General features: G+C 46.5%; 2 protein-coding genes and 1 pseudogene across 2 annotated transcripts; all 3 read left to right on the top strand.

Moving 5' to 3' along the window:
* Positions 1 to 1,668: 1,668 nt before the first annotated feature.
* Positions 1,669 to 4,952, top strand: LOC136450485 (pentatricopeptide repeat-containing protein At4g30700-like; annotated as a pseudogene).
* Positions 4,953 to 6,056: 1,104 nt separating this feature from the next.
* Positions 6,057 to 10,166, top strand: LOC136453047 (uncharacterized). Its single transcript, XM_066453624.1, has 7 exons — positions 6,057 to 6,410; positions 6,507 to 6,744; positions 6,823 to 7,013; positions 7,231 to 7,466; positions 8,061 to 8,304; positions 8,387 to 8,494; positions 9,267 to 10,166. Exons 1-7 carry the CDS (start codon positions 6,192 to 6,194, stop codon positions 9,393 to 9,395), a joined length of 1,365 nt encoding a protein of 454 aa, XP_066309721.1. The 5' UTR covers positions 6,057 to 6,191; the 3' UTR covers positions 9,396 to 10,166.
* A 1,179-nt stretch (positions 10,167 to 11,345) lies between these two features.
* On the top strand, positions 11,346 to 11,855 carry LOC136455122 (uncharacterized). The gene has a single exon (XM_066455272.1). It carries the CDS (start codon positions 11,346 to 11,348, stop codon positions 11,853 to 11,855), a length of 510 nt encoding a protein of 169 aa, XP_066311369.1.
* Positions 11,856 to 16,823: the final 4,968 nt, after the last annotated feature.

The following is a 16,823-nucleotide window of genomic DNA, read 5'->3' as shown; positions in this document are numbered from 1 at the left end:
CCGTGGCATGGCTCAGCAACAAATCCAAGCCAGAGGCCAGAGAACTTGGCACATGGAAAGCTAAACTGTCTGATACTCTGTTGCAATTTCGATTACAAATAGAGATCAAGAAACAAACTCGTTAAGTATGATCGTACTCAGCGAATAAATAATATTTTTTTTCACAACAAATTAGCATAAGCTAAATTTCAGCATAAGCGAACAGGGCCATGATATCTCTAATCTGCCGCACTAAACGACCAATGGAGCTATGATCCAAATCTGTTGATGTGAGTTGTGGTTGTGGCATCAGTCCATCTGATACTCAACTACGCCACATGTTGTAGGCTTCGCTGCTTCGGCTTACCAGAGCTTCAGCGTGCAAAATAGAAACATCCTTCTATCTGATACTCCCTGCCCCAGCTGATTGCACTACACCATTTCTGTTTCGCGCCACAAAACCGCCACCAGTTCTTGTCTGCTGAACGAAGGAGCTACCTATGTCTATCTTTATATGTATCTTCTAGAGGCGGTTTTTATTTAGACTGAGTGGACCGCCGGCTATCATTCTGATTCAAAAGAAGCTTTTTGAGTTATACAAGCCGTTTTGGTTTTTTTTGATACATAGCTCTTGTTATTACATTTAGATGTACACTATATCTAATTGTATTGTAGAACTATGAATCTAAAAAAATGGCTTTATATTATTTTGGAAAACGATGCCGACTCATTTCACGTCATGAAACTCCCAAACTCTCTTTTTATCACTATATTATACTAGTTTCATCCCAAGTTATAAAACGTTTGACTTTTTTGACACCAAGTTTGACCATTCGTCTTATTAAAAAATTTGCGTAAAATATCAGTTCTTTTTGTCGTGGTTTGCTTTATTAATAAAAGTTCTTAAAGAATGACTTAAATTTGACCATGTTTACACAATTTTTTTTTGAATAAGACGAGTGATCAAATTTAGGGTAAAAAAGTCAAACGTCTTGTAATTTGAGATGGAGGTAGAATTATATACCCAATTCCTATTTCAAACTTCGTGACACTCCTATGAGAACTTGCCTTACCAACAAAAACCAACGCGTCGTCACGGTTTTTGTTCGAAACAAGCTTTTGTGCTTTGTGGTTCGGACTTCGGACGCCAAGCGCGAGGCGAAAGCTACTAGCACAATCGCATTTTCGCCGCGTGATGGCCGACCCTGCTGGCCTCCCGCCGCGGCTCCGCCCGTCCACTGCGCCGCCTCCGCCCGCCGTCACGCGCGCGCTGCACGCGATCAACACCTGCACCTCCGCCGCGGCCCTGGCGCCCCTCCGCGTCCACATCCTCCAGGAACCCGCGCTCCTCCGCTCCACCGCCGTCATCTCCGCTTTCTTCCTCGCCTGCGGCCGCCTCCGTAGCCTCGACCCCGCGCTCGTTCTCTTCGCCTCCCTCCCGAGGCCCCACGTCTTCGTCTTCAACTCCCTCCTCCGGTCCCTCCCCCCAGCCCCCGCCTGCTCACCGCTCCCGCTCTTCCGCCACTTCCTCGGCCTCGGCGTTCGCCCCAACCGCTACACCTTCCCGTTGATGCTCACCTCGCTCTCCTCTCTTTGCGAACTCAGCGTCGTGCACTCTCAGGTGGCCAAGTCCGGCTTCGCGCGCGACCTCCACGTCCGCTGGGGCACGCTGAGCAGTTATTTGATGAAATGCCAAGCCCGGACGTCGTCGCGTGGACAACGATGATCACCGCATACAGGAACCACGGCCGCAGTTTCCATGCTCTGGCCACCTTCCGGGTGATGTTTGCTGCATCTGTTGCTCCCAACCGCGTCACCATGGTTTCTGCACTTGGTGCTTGTGCAGCACATGATGCTGCAGACACTGGCATCTGGATCCATCAGTACGTTCAGAAGCAGGGATGGGAACTGGATGTCGTGTTAGTATGGATGAAAACGGATCGGATAGAACGGATATCACTCGTATTATATTTGTTTTCATATTTACGTTCGGATTCGGACACGGATAGCGTTCGGATACATATACGAATACGGATTGACTCGGTTATGGATACGAATAATGAGTATCGAATACGATATGAATCGGATTCAGAGAAGGTCGGATACAAATATCTATTCGGATATTGAGTAAAAGCATATATATATATATATATATATATATATATATATATATATATACATATATATATATACATATATATATATATATATATATATATATATACATATATATATATATATATATATATATATATATATATATATATATAGAACTACTATCCTGTAGCTGGCTACAGAATAACTTATTCTGTAGCCACTTTGAGTTACGATAATTACTATGTTAATTTACGAGATTATAGTAACTCCTTACTAAGTGGTTTAATATAACGTTATGGTAAATATCCCCATATGTTATAGTAACCCAACTATTGTAAAATATGTATTGACATTATGGTAAATTAGTATATAAAATTATAGTAAATGGAGATGGCTACAGAATAACTTATTTTGTAGCCGGCTACTGAATAGCCTCTCCCTATATATATATATATATATATATATATATATATATATATATATATATATATATATATATATATATATATATATATATATATATATATATATATATATATATATATATATATATATATATATATATCTCCAAGTGGGAACTTATATATGGGCCAGCTAGCTTAGCTAGGGTCATAGAGGATTGGGCCGTTTGGGCAAGAAGTAATATTTTGGCCCAATTCCAAAAATCACAATTCGAGACAAAAAAAAAACAAAAAATTATTGTTTGAGGCCCTAAACAAATTCAAATGAAAATGTTGTAATCAACAAAGTTTCATAACTTTTTGGGATCTAAAACTTTCATTTTGGTTGTTTCTCCATCTGAGATTCTGAGGTCGTTTGAAAAATCCAAATTTTAAATTTGAGAAATTCAAACGTAGTTTTCCTTGACAAGATGATTTCAAATAAAAAGTTTTCAACTATAAAGTTCCATAAATTTCTGAGATCTACAACTTTTATTTTAGTCATTTGTTTATCCGACATAGTGGTAGTAACATTATTCACGAATCTCACACATCTCTCTTATAGTTTATGAAACTACAAGAGAGAGATATAAATTTTGTGAACAATGTTACTACCACAATCTCGGATGAACAAATGACCAAAATAAAAGTTGTAGATCTTGATGAGTTTTACAACTTTTATGTTCATGATTTTTTCAGCTGAAGTCATTTAATGTTTGAAAATGACGTTTGAAGTTGCTATTTTTTGAAATTCATAATTCAAATAGATAGAATACAGTCACATGAAAAGATGAACACAATAATAGCTATAAGAACACAATAAATTGATAGAACATGATTTTAGAAAATTTTAGAAAAAAAATTATCAAATTTGAAGTTAGTACGAGAGAGAAAAACTAGTTACAAGTTTTAGCCAAAAATTAAAAAGAGAAATATGCGTTCTTTAACCATTTCGAAATTGAAATTCAAATAGCATTTTGAAGCACTAAATGATTTCAAACGAAAAAGTTGTAAACAACAAAGTTTCATAACTTTTTGAGATCTACAATTTTTATTTTGATCATTTCTCCATCCAAGGTCGTTTGAATAATATCCGATACTTAACCGGATTATCCGATATCCGCCGGATATCGATGATATTACATTCGTATTTGATATCCGCCTAAGATATCCGTTTTATTATCCGTATCCGAAAAAAATTACGGATATCTGAGTAACTATCCAGATAAGTGTTCATATTTGTTCGGTCGAACGGACGGTCGAATAAATATCCGTACCGTTTTCATCCATACGTGTTAGGCACTGCGCTTGTTGACATGTATGGGAAGTGTGAACATGTTGTGGAAGGAGTCCGTGTATTCTCCGAAATGACTGAGAGAGTGAGAGGAATGTTTGTACCTGGAACTCTATCATTGGAGCGTTTGCTTTGGAGCAGGATGGAGAAATGGCTCTGCGTTGGTTCTACAGGATGAAGGCTGATGGTGTTCGCCCAGATGCTGTCACACTAATTTGTGTTCTTTATGCATGCACACATGCTGGATTAGTTGATATTGGGAGGAAAATATTTAACTTGATTGTTCAAGGCGAGTATGGGTTTCAACCTGGGATCAAGCACTTTGGATGCATGATTGATCTTCTTAGTCGCTCTGGACACCTGGATGATGCTTTTAGGGTTGTTGAGGCAATGCCATCACAGCCAAATGCCGTCATCTGGGACCTGCTATTGCAAGGTTGCAAGGCCCGTGGTGATACAGTCTTGAGTGAGGATGTGACAATGCATCTGGTGGAGTTGGAGCCTGAAAACGCATCACATTATGTGACGCTTGCAAACTTGTATGCTGAGACAGGGAGGTGGCTGGAGGCTGAGAAGGTCTTGAAGCGGATGAAGAAAAAAAGATTGGCAAAGGATGCAGGCTGGAGCCTTAGGATGTTAGACAGGTTAAGCAAATATATAAGTAATGGAAATTTGATGGAATCTGCTATGTGAGGAACATTGGATGATCAATTAAGTTAAGTATGCCTTCCTTTCACTCCGAACTAGATCACTAATGCTGCCTTGAAAAGCAAATCTATAGATGGACACTGCCTGAACCACTACAGTGACCATTGTAGACTGAGGTCATGTAGTGGGTGAAGAAAAAAGGGTTTGACAAAGGATGCAGACTGGGCCTTAGGATGTTAAAGGACAGGTCACTGATCAGGGAAGCATACAAGTCATGGATAGTAGATGGAGGTTGTGACTCATTCAATCTGTCCATGTAGAAGCACACCCTTCTTGTCACTCTAGGCAGCTACTTCAGAAATGTTTGGAAGCTAGAAACACAAGCCTTTTGACATGTAAAAGGTTAGTAAGGTGAATCAGCTTCAGTGATAGCAAATGTAATTAAGTCTTCTCATTTAAATATGGACATTTTTGGGGGAATAGATTAGTCTCTAACTCTCATCTATGCATTTTTTTTCATTATTTCCAAGTTTTACCAGCAATATGCTAGATAGAAATTTGTAGTTTTGGACTAATAATATTCTGTTATGTATTTCTTACACCCTGGCAAAAGTTTGTATTCCCACTGTTGGGTCTGCTGCAACAATTCTATTCTATAACACTAGCAGGGAGGGTTTACAGTACTGTTCATGATATAGATGGACTAGGATAGATGGGATAGAACAAAGAACCGGCTAGCCACCCTACCTCTGCAGGCTCTTACTGCTTTTTAGGGTTCCTGTGTGATTGATATAAATGATACACATTCCTAACACATGATCCTAACAAAACAGTCTAACAAGCAAATCTCTAAGCCCAACAACTTAATCTTATCTCTAACAACCTGCTAACAACCAGATAATTCAAATGACAATTATAACTAATGATAAACGCCACTGACTGTTGCTGCTGCCCTACTGTTGGTGGGCCTCAAGGCCTATGCCCATAACAGTTCATCATTCTTAAATGGGAAAAGTTTACTTGCTTCCATTATTATTTTTGAATTCTGCTTCTTTGAATGAATAAAAAAATTTTAGCTACCTGCTAGCAAGCTGTGAATCTTGTGTAAACACAAACAGCATTAAATTATCCCTGCTTGTATGATCTTGTCCAATTTAGCAGGAATGCAAACTTCGGTTTGTTGATACTCACAAGCCCAAGTGGCTAGTGTTCTGGGGATGGACACGGATATTAATATATTATGTTGGAGTATTGCCTAAAAATAATAATTTTGTGCATCAGTAGCACAAGTCCTGCATGTCATGGCCTGTGCAGAACACAAACGAATGAGACAAGCTAAGTTGGTTGGTACTGCTATGGAACAAGAAAATATCTTACCCTCTTAGTTTTTAGTGGTCTATAGAGATGTGCGGGCCCAGCAAGAAACTTCTTACCTGATGGTGACTTGGTTATAGAAAGCAACTCCAAACACATGATATGGCAGTAGGTGAAACCGTGCCCTTTTTTTTTGGATATTTCTTTGCAAAGAAAACTTGGGTTAGTAACCAGATCCACCGTTCATATTTCTATGTGCTTCACAGGATTATGAATGTTTTAAATCATGTTTTCCCTGGAATCCTTTCGCTTCTAGTTTTTGTCTTTTAGCATGACTCAGCACCATGTATACCTACCATTATAAAGGTGCACAAAGCTTCCAAAGGGAAGAAGCTCTTGAGGAGATACTGTAATGAAACATGGCTCCTCTGACTCCTAGACTGGTAGTGCCCATAGATGTGAAGAAGCAGCCATGGGAGCAAAAGGTTCCTCTCCATAACCGCTGGCATCCAGATATCCCTCCTGTCGCTGATGTAACCGAAGGGGAATTGTTCCGCGTTGAGATGGTAGATTGGACCGGAGGGCGGGTTAGAGATGATAACTCTGCAGATGACATCAAATTCCTGGATCTCACAATTGTAAGTTTATATTTTGCTGTTGTTGGAGATGTCTTCAATTTTTTATTTACTCTATAGCTTTCATTGTGAGCTAGACTGACTACAGATATTCTACAGACTCATTATCTGAGTGGCCCCCTAAGAATAGTTGATTCTGAAGGGGTTCCAGCTTCACCAGGTGATCTTCTTGCGGTAGAAATCTGCAACCTTGGCCCACTTCCTGGAGATGAGTGGGGTTATACTGCAATATTTGAAAGAGAGAATGGAGGTGGGTTCTTAACTGACCACTTTCCTACTGCGAGAAAGGCCATTTGGTATTTCGAAGGAATTTATGCATACTCCCCTCAGATACCAGGTAAAGTTTCTTGTTATTGCTGTGAATGAAGCTTTGCAGTTTTGGATCCTTCCATAATTATGTTTTGGCCTATACCAGGTGTTCGCTTTCCAGGATTGACTCATCCTGGTATAGTGGGAACTGCACCATCAGTTGAACTTCTTAATATATGGAATGAAAGGGAGAAAAGATTGGCTGAGACAAGTCCACAGGCTCTTAAACTGTGTGAAGTCCTACACCAGAGGCCCCTTGCTAATTTACCGACCCCTGAGAACTGCTTACTTGGAAAGGCATGAGCACCCACCTGCTTATTGTGTTGATTCTAGATTTGTGTTTTTCACTCTGTGTAGGGTAGAGTCACACCTGTACGATTAATCCTTTTTTGTGACCTACAAAGCAACATTAATCTTACATTAAAAAAAAGCAACATTAATCTGTCAGACTTAAGTATAACTTGCTACCTGTTTGGTTGAGTGCCATGTTCATAATTAGTGCAATACTGTGCAGATTCAGGAAGGGACTGCTGAATGGCACAAAATGGCAAATGAAGCAGCCAGAACTATTCCAGGAAGGGAGAATGGCGGTAATTGTGACATAAAAAATCTAAGCAGAGGTTCCAAAGTTTATCTACCAGTATTTGTTGAAGGAGCAAATCTTAGCACTGGTGATATGCACTTCTCCCAGGGCGATGGTGAAGTTTCATTTTGTGGAGCAATCGAAATGAGTGGATTCCTTGAGCTAAAGTAATAAACTTTGTACTTATTTACACTTCAATATTACTTTTTATATTGTGATTTATAAATATGTCTGGCAGACAACATGCATTCGGCTACTGGACCTAAGGATGGACAAAACAATCACCTGCATCATATCAGAACTTCAGATCCAACATTGTAGTAAACCTCACATTATTATGTCACATCGATTTTTATAAAGATACTAGTCCGGTACACTAGCACCAGTCATCTTCATAGCAGCTTGCATGGTATTTCTCAGATAACTCATGAAGAATAGGAAGCAAGTTCATGGGATTTCTCAAATAGTTCATAAAGAATGGGATTTGCTATATCATGTTTTCATGGCGTTGCATTAGTTGATGTTCTATTCTGTCATCACAATAGATAAACTTACATTAACGGTTTCTAGCTTGTATATTTGTAACGGTTCAAATACACTCACTCCATCAGTGATCAATTATTTCTGAACCACGCAGCTGATTCAAATCAATGTTGCTGTACATGATGACTGTCAGCTGGATAAATAAAATCTGCCTATGGAAATTCAACTTCCCTTGTGCGCTTCTCAGAATTAACAGTCCCCTCTGGCATTGTGTATAGGTGCGAGATCATAAGAGGGGGGATGAAGGAATACTTGTCCCCAGTTGGTCCGACACCACTACATGTGAACCCTATCTTTGAGATCGGTCCTGTTGAGCCACGTTTCTCAGAGTGGTTAGTGTTTGAGGGCATAAGTGTGGATGAATCTGGGAAGCAGCATTTCCTTGATGCATCAGTTGCTTACAAGCGTGCAGTCCTGAATGCCATTGAGTACCTTTCCAGATTTGGGTACTCCAAGGAGCAGGTAGGCAGTAGGGTAACTAATGATTATCCTCTAAGTACCATATATGTTGAACATTTGCCTTAACATTGGGGGATATGTACAGGTGTATCTCTTACTATCTTGCTGTCCCTGTGAGGGTAGGATCTCTGGAATAGTAGACTCTCCTAATGCAGTTGCAACTCTTGCCATCCCTACAGCAATATTTGATCAGGTTCACCCTTAACAGACCAACACAATTTCCTTATTCCTTTTTACTGTGATGTGACGCATTGTATTTGTTGTTGTTCCTTCTCCACTGTTCATTATCAGACTATTAAATAATTATGTCCTTTGGTCTGATGTTTGATCTAAATATCTGAGGTGAGCTGCTGATACTATGTGTTATCTGGAAAATAAAAAATGTAGTGCCTGTGCTGTCAGTTAATTGTGAGTAGGCTCTACGAATCAATGTTGATGCTAATAGGATTAGCTTATGTAATACCAGAACAGCATACATCAGGGGATTTGATATGAGCCAATTTACTTCATGCGGTGTGAGCTGGGCTTGATCAATGGTTCAGTAAAAGTAGATTTATATTAGCTACCATTTTGTTGAAAGTAGATTATGTGAGTAAGCTTGATCACACTTGACCAGTGGCATGTATCACTGAGTTATTTCTTATAAAGCAGTCTGTGATACAAGAGACTCAACAATCAAAAATAAACTTTTCCCTGAAAGTTACGTTTAATATGGTCAAACGAGATGAACAACTTGTAAATGTTAATACTGGAATTTTACATGAAGCAGACACAATAGCCAGGGTGAATAAATTATTTTCTCTAAGGACAGATTGAATTTGTATTTCACGATTAAACTTGGTCTTAGTTTATATCAAACTAGTCATGTTGGACAAGTCAAGAGAGTATATCCTTGCTTCATAAGTATTCTTTTACATGAATCCTTTTTTTAACTTCACTGCATAACATTTCAATTGCTAACATAGGATATAAAGCCAAAACACTTGAGAGGAAGACTGGGACCAAAATTGATAAGACTTCCAGATCTCCTGAGCTGCTCAAACAATGGGCATCTTCCTGTCACCCAAGACCAAAGTGGCTCAAGGGCGCCCTAGGGGCATATCTGATCTGGAAATTGATGCCGTATCCTTCTACTTTATACACACAAATAATCATCTTGATATTTACAACTTCCAAGGATCATCTATGTACTTGACCTGGAATCCATAATGTAGATCTTCGATTTGTCAGGCAGTCATCATGTATGAGGACAGAAACACCTGAGTGGTGCCATATTGTCTGTGTCTGTATTGCTACAAAGTTGTGCATTACTCTCTAGAAATTTTCTTATTTGGGGTGGTGATCTTGTCGAAGTCATGCTGAGATAGTGGTACTATGGTCATAGGCTCAACTCGAGAAATGACTTCACACTTTCGTTTAAAAAAAAGAAATGACTTCACACACAAGTATGCAACTAGCAGTGAAGTGAGGATGGTATAATATGAAAGAACCAGGCAGCTGGCAGATTCACTCTACCTTGCACACAAGAAACCAACACACACTGTTAATCCAGTACTAGCATACTATAGACAGATGCTGCTGAACTCCTCAAATGGCCTCTGGAGGCTGAAGAAGTCCTAAAGCGGGTGAAGAAATGAGTTTGACAAACGATGCTGGTTGTAGCCTTAGGTGGATGTTAGAGGACACGTGACAACTCAGAGAACTATATATGAGTGGTGGATATTTAATGGAATGAGCATTGTGGAGTTGTGGTTCAGTCAATCTGTACCATTGCCCTTCCTTTCACTACCAGCTGGATCACGAATGTTTGGAAGCTGAACACACGCTTTATAAAAGGTTAATAAGATGAGGCAGCTTTGTGATAGCACAAATAAGAAGGTGTTTGGGACTGCTCCACTCAACGTTTTTTTAGTTCCGCTTCACATTTTTTAGCCAAACAAGTTCAGCTCCACGTACTCTGCTCGAGAAAAAAAGGTGGAGTTGTGAGGGCACCTAAGGGGTGCTCCACAAACTCCAGTTTTTTTGTGGAGCTGACGGTGGAGTTTGTTAAGCCTGGACACGCCCTAAGTGTTAAAATATATTTTTGGTTGTATAAATCAATTTAGTCTTCGACACTACTACTCACGAGAAGGAAGATATTAGTTTGGAAGGTCAAGTAGTGCCTAGGAAGGACATCTTTCGATATTTATGATCAATGCTACAGAGAGACGTGGATATTGATGAAGATGTTAGCCATAGAATCAAAGCAGGGTGGATGAAGTGGCGCCAAGCATCTGGTGTCCTATGTGACAAAATGGTACCACAGAAGCTAAAAGGCAAGTTTTATAGGACGACGATTAGACCTGCTATGTTATATGGTGCAGAATGTTGGCTTACGAAAAGACGACATGTTCAACAGATAAGTGTCGCGGAAATGCGTATGTTGCGTTGGATTTGCGGTCATATAAGAAGGGATCGAGTTCGGAACGATGATATACGTGATAGATTAGGGGTAGCACCAATTGAAGAAAAACTTGTCCAACGCCGGTTGAGATGGTTTGGACATGTCCAACGGAGACCTCCAGAGACACCGTGTTATGACGGGCATCTCCTACAGCAGGCAAAGGCCCTCTAGTGGCTAAATTGCCGCACACAGTGGAGGGCTCATGGCCAGGCGCATCCAGGAGTCTATCTATTATTAGTAAAATTATTATTATTATTATTAGGGAGTTATTTCTATTTTTAGATAAAGGGATATAAATAGCTTGTAAGACTTTCACGGGAGATGAAGCAGAAACAATCTATTGTTTCCGGCTTCCCCAGGGAGCCGGGAGTTTTCTAACCCTAGCCGCCTCTACTGTTCATGCGTGAACAGTGCCACCCTTACTGTAGCTACGCGAGGGTTCTAGGGCTACCGCCGCTCCCTCGCTGCAGCCACGGCGCCACCGTGCCGTCTTCCTCATGTGCTCAAGCCTCGACCTCCTTCCTCCCACTTGTACAACCTGAGATCAATCTCCGGTAGGACTAGGGTTCCTATCACCTTGGTATCAGGGAATTCCAGGACGATGTCCACGACTCCGCAGTCCACCGGCGCCCTCATCCCGCCAGTTCCCACCATCCCGCTGCCGGCCGCATCCTCTGAAATCTCGCAGTCATCCGGCACCGCCCTCACCCTGGAGGGTTTGGCCGGTGTGGTCGACCAATTCGGCAGCAACATGGATCAGATCAGCCGCAACATGGACGTCCTCAGCCGCAACATGGCCGCCATGCAGCAATCTTTGGCGAGCCTTCTTCCGCCCCCTCCGCCCACCTCACAGCCGCCACCACCACCGCCCGCGCCTACTACGTCCCCGCCAACAAGCTTCTCCTTCGACATACCCCAGGGTAGCTCGGGGGTTCCCCTGCATCAGATGCGGTGGCCGGCCTCCCCGTCGCCCATCCCGTCATGGGCGCTGATGGGTACGATGCTGCCAATCTACACGTCGGCCACCACCGTCACGCCATCTGCCGGGGCTGCCCCTGTCGTGCCTCCGTGGCGTGGCTCAGACATGGTACTACGCGCTCGAACAAGATGAGGGCATGCCTGCGTGGGAGCGGTTCCGCGACCTGTGCCAACTCCGCTTCGGGCCTCCAACGCAGGGCACACGTTTGGCGGAGCTTGCTCGGCTGCCCTTCTCCTCTTCTGTCCAGGACTACTCGGAGCGCTACAACGCCGTCCTCTGCCACGAGCGCGACCTCAACGCCCGCCAGAAGGCTCAGCTATACGTGGGCGGCCTTCCTGAGCACATCAGGGTCGACGTGGAGATGCACCACCCGCCGGACCTACAGACGGCGATGTACTACGCGCGTGCCTATGAGCGGCGCACGGCGGCCTTCCTCCCTGCTCTACAGCAGCGGACTGGCCATGGCCCTCGGCCCGCGGCGGCGGCGACTTCTGCCTCTGCCCCGGTCCAGCCGACTACCACTGCCGCCCCCGGGTAGCCACGTACTTTCCGACGCCTCACGCCGGTGGAGCAGGTGGAACGGCGTCGACAAGGTCTCTGCTTCAACTGTGATGAGCCGTATGTTCGTGGCCATATCTGCAAGCGCCTCTTCTACCTCGAGACCTTCGACTACATCGTCGACGAGCAGGGAGTCGCGGCTGGGGAGGATGGTCACCTAGCCGACCGTTCGGAGGAGCCGGCCGACCCAGAGGCCCCCGCAGCCACCTCCCTGGTGGTTTCTCTCCACGCGGTGGCCGGCATTCGTCCACCGAACGCCATGCTGTTGCCGATCACCTGCAAGAACGAGCGCTTCCTGGCCCTCCTCGACACCGGCTCCACGCACAACTTCATCCAGGGAGCTGCCATGCGCCGCCTCGGTCTCTCTCCCTCTGGGGGCGAGCATCTTTGGGTCACCGTCGCCAACGGTGATCGCTATCGCACACGACGTGCCCATCTGCATTGAGGACGAGGACTTCGCCATCACATGCGTCGGCCTCAACTTGGGCGCCTTCGACTTCATCATCGGCTTCGACTTCCTCCGGGCGCTGGGGCCGATCCTTTGGGACTGCACGGCGCTCACCTTGGCGTTCTGGCGCGACGGCCGCCGGATCACGTGGCAAGGCATGGGGGGGCCGACGGCGCCAGCCCAATAGCAGCTAGCCGTGGTCGCCACCGCCCCCGGGATGCCCTTGCTGGACAGCCTTCTTCAGCAGCACCACGCCATCTTCGACGAGCCGACGGGGCTCCCACCAGCGCGGCCGTACGACCACCGCATTTACCTGTTGCCTGGCACGGCCCTGGTGGCAGTGTGGCCGTACCGTTATCCTCAGCTTTAGAAAGATGAGCTGGAGCGGCAGTGCGCTGAGATGCTCGCCCAAGGCATCATCCGCCCTAGCACGTCACCGTTCTCCGCTCCGGTCCTCCTTGTTCGCAAGGCGGACAAGTCCTGGAGGTTCTGCATCGACTACCGCGCCCTCAACGCGAAGACCTCCAAGGACAAGTTCCCCATCCCAGTGGTGGATGAGCTTCTGGACGAGCTTCACAGTGCCCGCTTCTTCACGAAGTTGGACTTGCGCTCTGGCTACCATCAGGTGTGGATGCACCCAGACGACATCAGCAAGACGGCCTTCCGCACACACCAGGGGCATTATGAGTTCTTGGTGATGCCCTTCGAACTCTCCAACGCCCCGGCTACCTTCCAAGCGCTGATGAACGACGTCCTCAGGCCGTTTCTTCGAAGGTTTGTGCTGGTGTTTTTGATGATATTCTGATCTACAACTCCTCTTGGGCGGAGCACCTATAGCACATCGGCCTCGTCCTCACCGCCCTCCGTGCCCACCACCTCCACCTCAAGCGTTCCAAGTGTTCGTTTGGGGCCTCTTCGGTGGCCTACCTCGGGCACGTCATCTCCGCGGCGGGCGTCGCCATGGACGCCACCAAGATCGCGGCGGTGGCTGCGTGGCCAGCTCCATGTTCCGCTCGGGCCTTGCGAGGCTTCCTCGGACTCGCCGGCTACTACCGGAAGTTCATCCAGGACTTCGGTGTCATCGCAGCCCCACTAACGCGTCTCTTGCGCCAAGACGCGTTCGAGTGGGACGACGACGCCGAGGCGGCCTTCCAGGCGCTCAAGGGCGCGCTCACCACGGGCCCCGTGCTCCAGATGCCCGATTTCGACAAGGTCTTCATCGTCGACTGCAACGCGTCCGGCGCAGGGTTCGGCGCCGTCATGCATCAGGGCACGGGACCCCTCGCTTTCTTCAGCAGGCCGCTCGCCGCTCGCCATCTCAAGCTTGCCGCCTATGAGCGTGAGCTCATCGGGTTGGTGCAGGCTGTGCGGCATTGGAGGCCCTACCTTTGGGGCCGCCACTTCGTGGTGCGCACGGACCACTACAGCCTCAAGTACTTATTGGACCAGCGACTTTCTACGGTACCTCAGCACCAGTGGGTCAGCAAGCTCTTCGGTTTCGACTTCACTGTCGAGTTCCGCCCGGGTCGCTTCAACACCGTGGTGGACGCCTTGTCCCACCGCGACGCCGACATGGCCCTAGAGGCCTCCTGCACGGCTGCAGCAGTGGCTGCGCTCTCCGGGCCGACCTTCATCTACTTCGACCATGTCCGCCGTGCCTCGGCTACAGCTCCGGATGCCGTCCAGCTGCGTGCCCGCTTGCACGCGGGCGACCTGGCCGCCCCATGGCGTGAGGGCACGGCTCCTGCGTGTTCATCCTCGACATCGCTGACCTCCGGCACCAGGCTATTCAGCTCGCGCATGGTGCTGGCCACGAGGGGATCCAGAAGACTCTTCACCGTCTCCGCGCTGATTTTTTTATCCCCGGTGATCGTTCCTTGGTGCAGGACTGGGTGCGCACATGTGTGACGTGCCAGCGCAACAAGACGGAGGCCCTTTAGCCGGCCGGCCTCCTGCAGCCCCTTGAGGTGTTGTCTCAGGTGTGGGCAGACATTTCTATGGATTTCATCGAGGGGCTACCCAAGGTTGGCGGCAAGTCGGTCATCCTCACCGTCGTCGACCGCTTCTCCAAGTACGCGCATTTTATTGCGCTCGGCCACCCCTACACTGCGGCGTCGGTCGCTCGCGCCTTCTTTGACGGCGTCGTCCGGTTGCATGGGTTCCCCCGGTCTATCGTCAGCGACAGGGACCCTGTGTTTACCGGCCACGTGTGGCGCGACCTCTTTCAGCGAGCGGGCGTGACTCTACGTATGAGCACAGCCTTCCATCCTTAGACGGACGGCCAGTCGAAGGTGGTTAACAAGGTGATTGCTATGTATCTACGCTGTGTTACAGGTGACCGGCCGCGCGCTTGGGTGGACTGGCTCTCTTGGGCGGAGTATTGCTATAATACTTCCTTCCATACCGCCCTTCGCGCGACTCCCTTTGAGGTCGTGTACGGCCGTTCCCTGCCCCCGATCGTTCCCTACAAGCCCGGGACGGCCAATACCGAAACAGCCGACACCCTTCTCCGCAGCCGCGACGACATGCTCGCGGAGGTCCGTCAGCGGCTCGTCCAAGCACAGCAGCTGTCCAAGAAGTACTACGACGCCAACCACAGGGATGTTGAGTTCGAGGTGGGCGCGTGGGTCTGGCTGCATCTTCTCCATCGCACCACGCAGTCCCTGGACCCGCGCGCCAAACGCAAGCTAGGGCCACGATGGGCCGGTCCGTTTCGCGTTCTCGAACGCATCGGCCGTGTCGCCTATCGTCTACAGCTTCCAGAGGGCGCCCGCATCTACGACGTCTTCCATGTTGGTCTTCTGAAGCAGCACCGCGGCGACCCTCCGACTGCACTCGGCGATCTTCCACCGACGCTCGATGGCCGTGTCCTTCCTGCACCCGAGCGTGTGCTGCGGGCGCAGCAATGTCGTGGCACCTGGAAGCTCTTGGTCAAGTGGCATGGTCTCTCCGACGACGACGCCACCTGGGAGACTCTTGACGCCTTCCGCGACAACTTCCCCGACTTCCTGCTCGAGGACGAGCTGTTTTCGCAGGCGGGGAGAGATGTTATGACGGGCATCTCCTACAGTAGGCAAAGGCCCTCTAGTGGCTAAATTGCCGCACACAGTGGAGGGCTCATGGCCAGGCGCATCCAGGAGTCTATCTATTATTAGTAAAATTATTATTATTATTATTAGGGAGTTATTTCTATTTTTAGATAAAGGGATATAAATAGCTTGTAAGACTTTCACGGGAGATGAAGTAAAAACAATCTATTGTTTCTGGCTTCCCCAGGGAGCCGGGAGTTTTCTAACCCTAGCCGCCTCTACTGTTCATGCGTGAACAGTACCGCCCTTACTGTAGCTACACGAGGGTTCTAGGGCTACAGCCGCAGCCGTCGCTCCCTCGCTGCAGCCACGGCGCCACCGCGCCGTCTTCCTCGTGTGCTCAAGCCTCGACCTCCTCCCTCCCACTTGCACAACCTGAGATCAATCTCCGGTAGGACTAGGGTTCCTATCACACCGGTGCGTACTGGAATCCTAAGTCAGGATAGTAACGTGAAGAGAGGAGAGGAAGACCGAAGTTGACTTGGGTCGAGGCAATAAGAGGAGACTTGAAAGGATGGAATATACCCAAAGACTTAGCCTTAGATAGGAGTGCTAGGAAAATAGCTATTTACGTGCCTGAACCTTGATTGCTTCTGCTGGATTTCAACTCTACCGTACGCCAACTTGTTTGGGACTTAAATGTTTTGTTGTTGTTGTTGTATAAATCAATTTAGTCTTTAACTCTTATTTTATGCAATGCTTTATTATTTTCAAGTTGTTCCAACTGTATGCTGAATAGAGATTTGGATTTATAATATTATATTAAATGTATTTCTTACATACTGGTAAAACTTTGTATTTCCACTGCTGGCTCAAGAGTAGCAATTATATCTTGTAATAGGAAGTTATACAATACTTCAAATAACTCTTAAAAGGGAAATACTAATGTAGCTTTCTGTAGAAGTACTTGTCAATTCTGCTTCTTGGAACAAATATAGAACTTTTAGCTACATACTAGCAAGTTGCAGATTTTCTTCAAAAGAAGCCAGCTCTAGATTGTCCCTT

This window comes from Miscanthus floridulus, chromosome 5 (genome assembly GCF_019320115.1).
Source record: "Miscanthus floridulus cultivar M001 chromosome 5, ASM1932011v1, whole genome shotgun sequence".
Taxonomy (NCBI): Eukaryota; Viridiplantae; Streptophyta; class Magnoliopsida; order Poales; family Poaceae; genus Miscanthus; species Miscanthus floridulus.
Note: the sequence above shows the minus strand (reverse complement) of the source record. Positions and strands in the feature narration are given on the sequence as shown.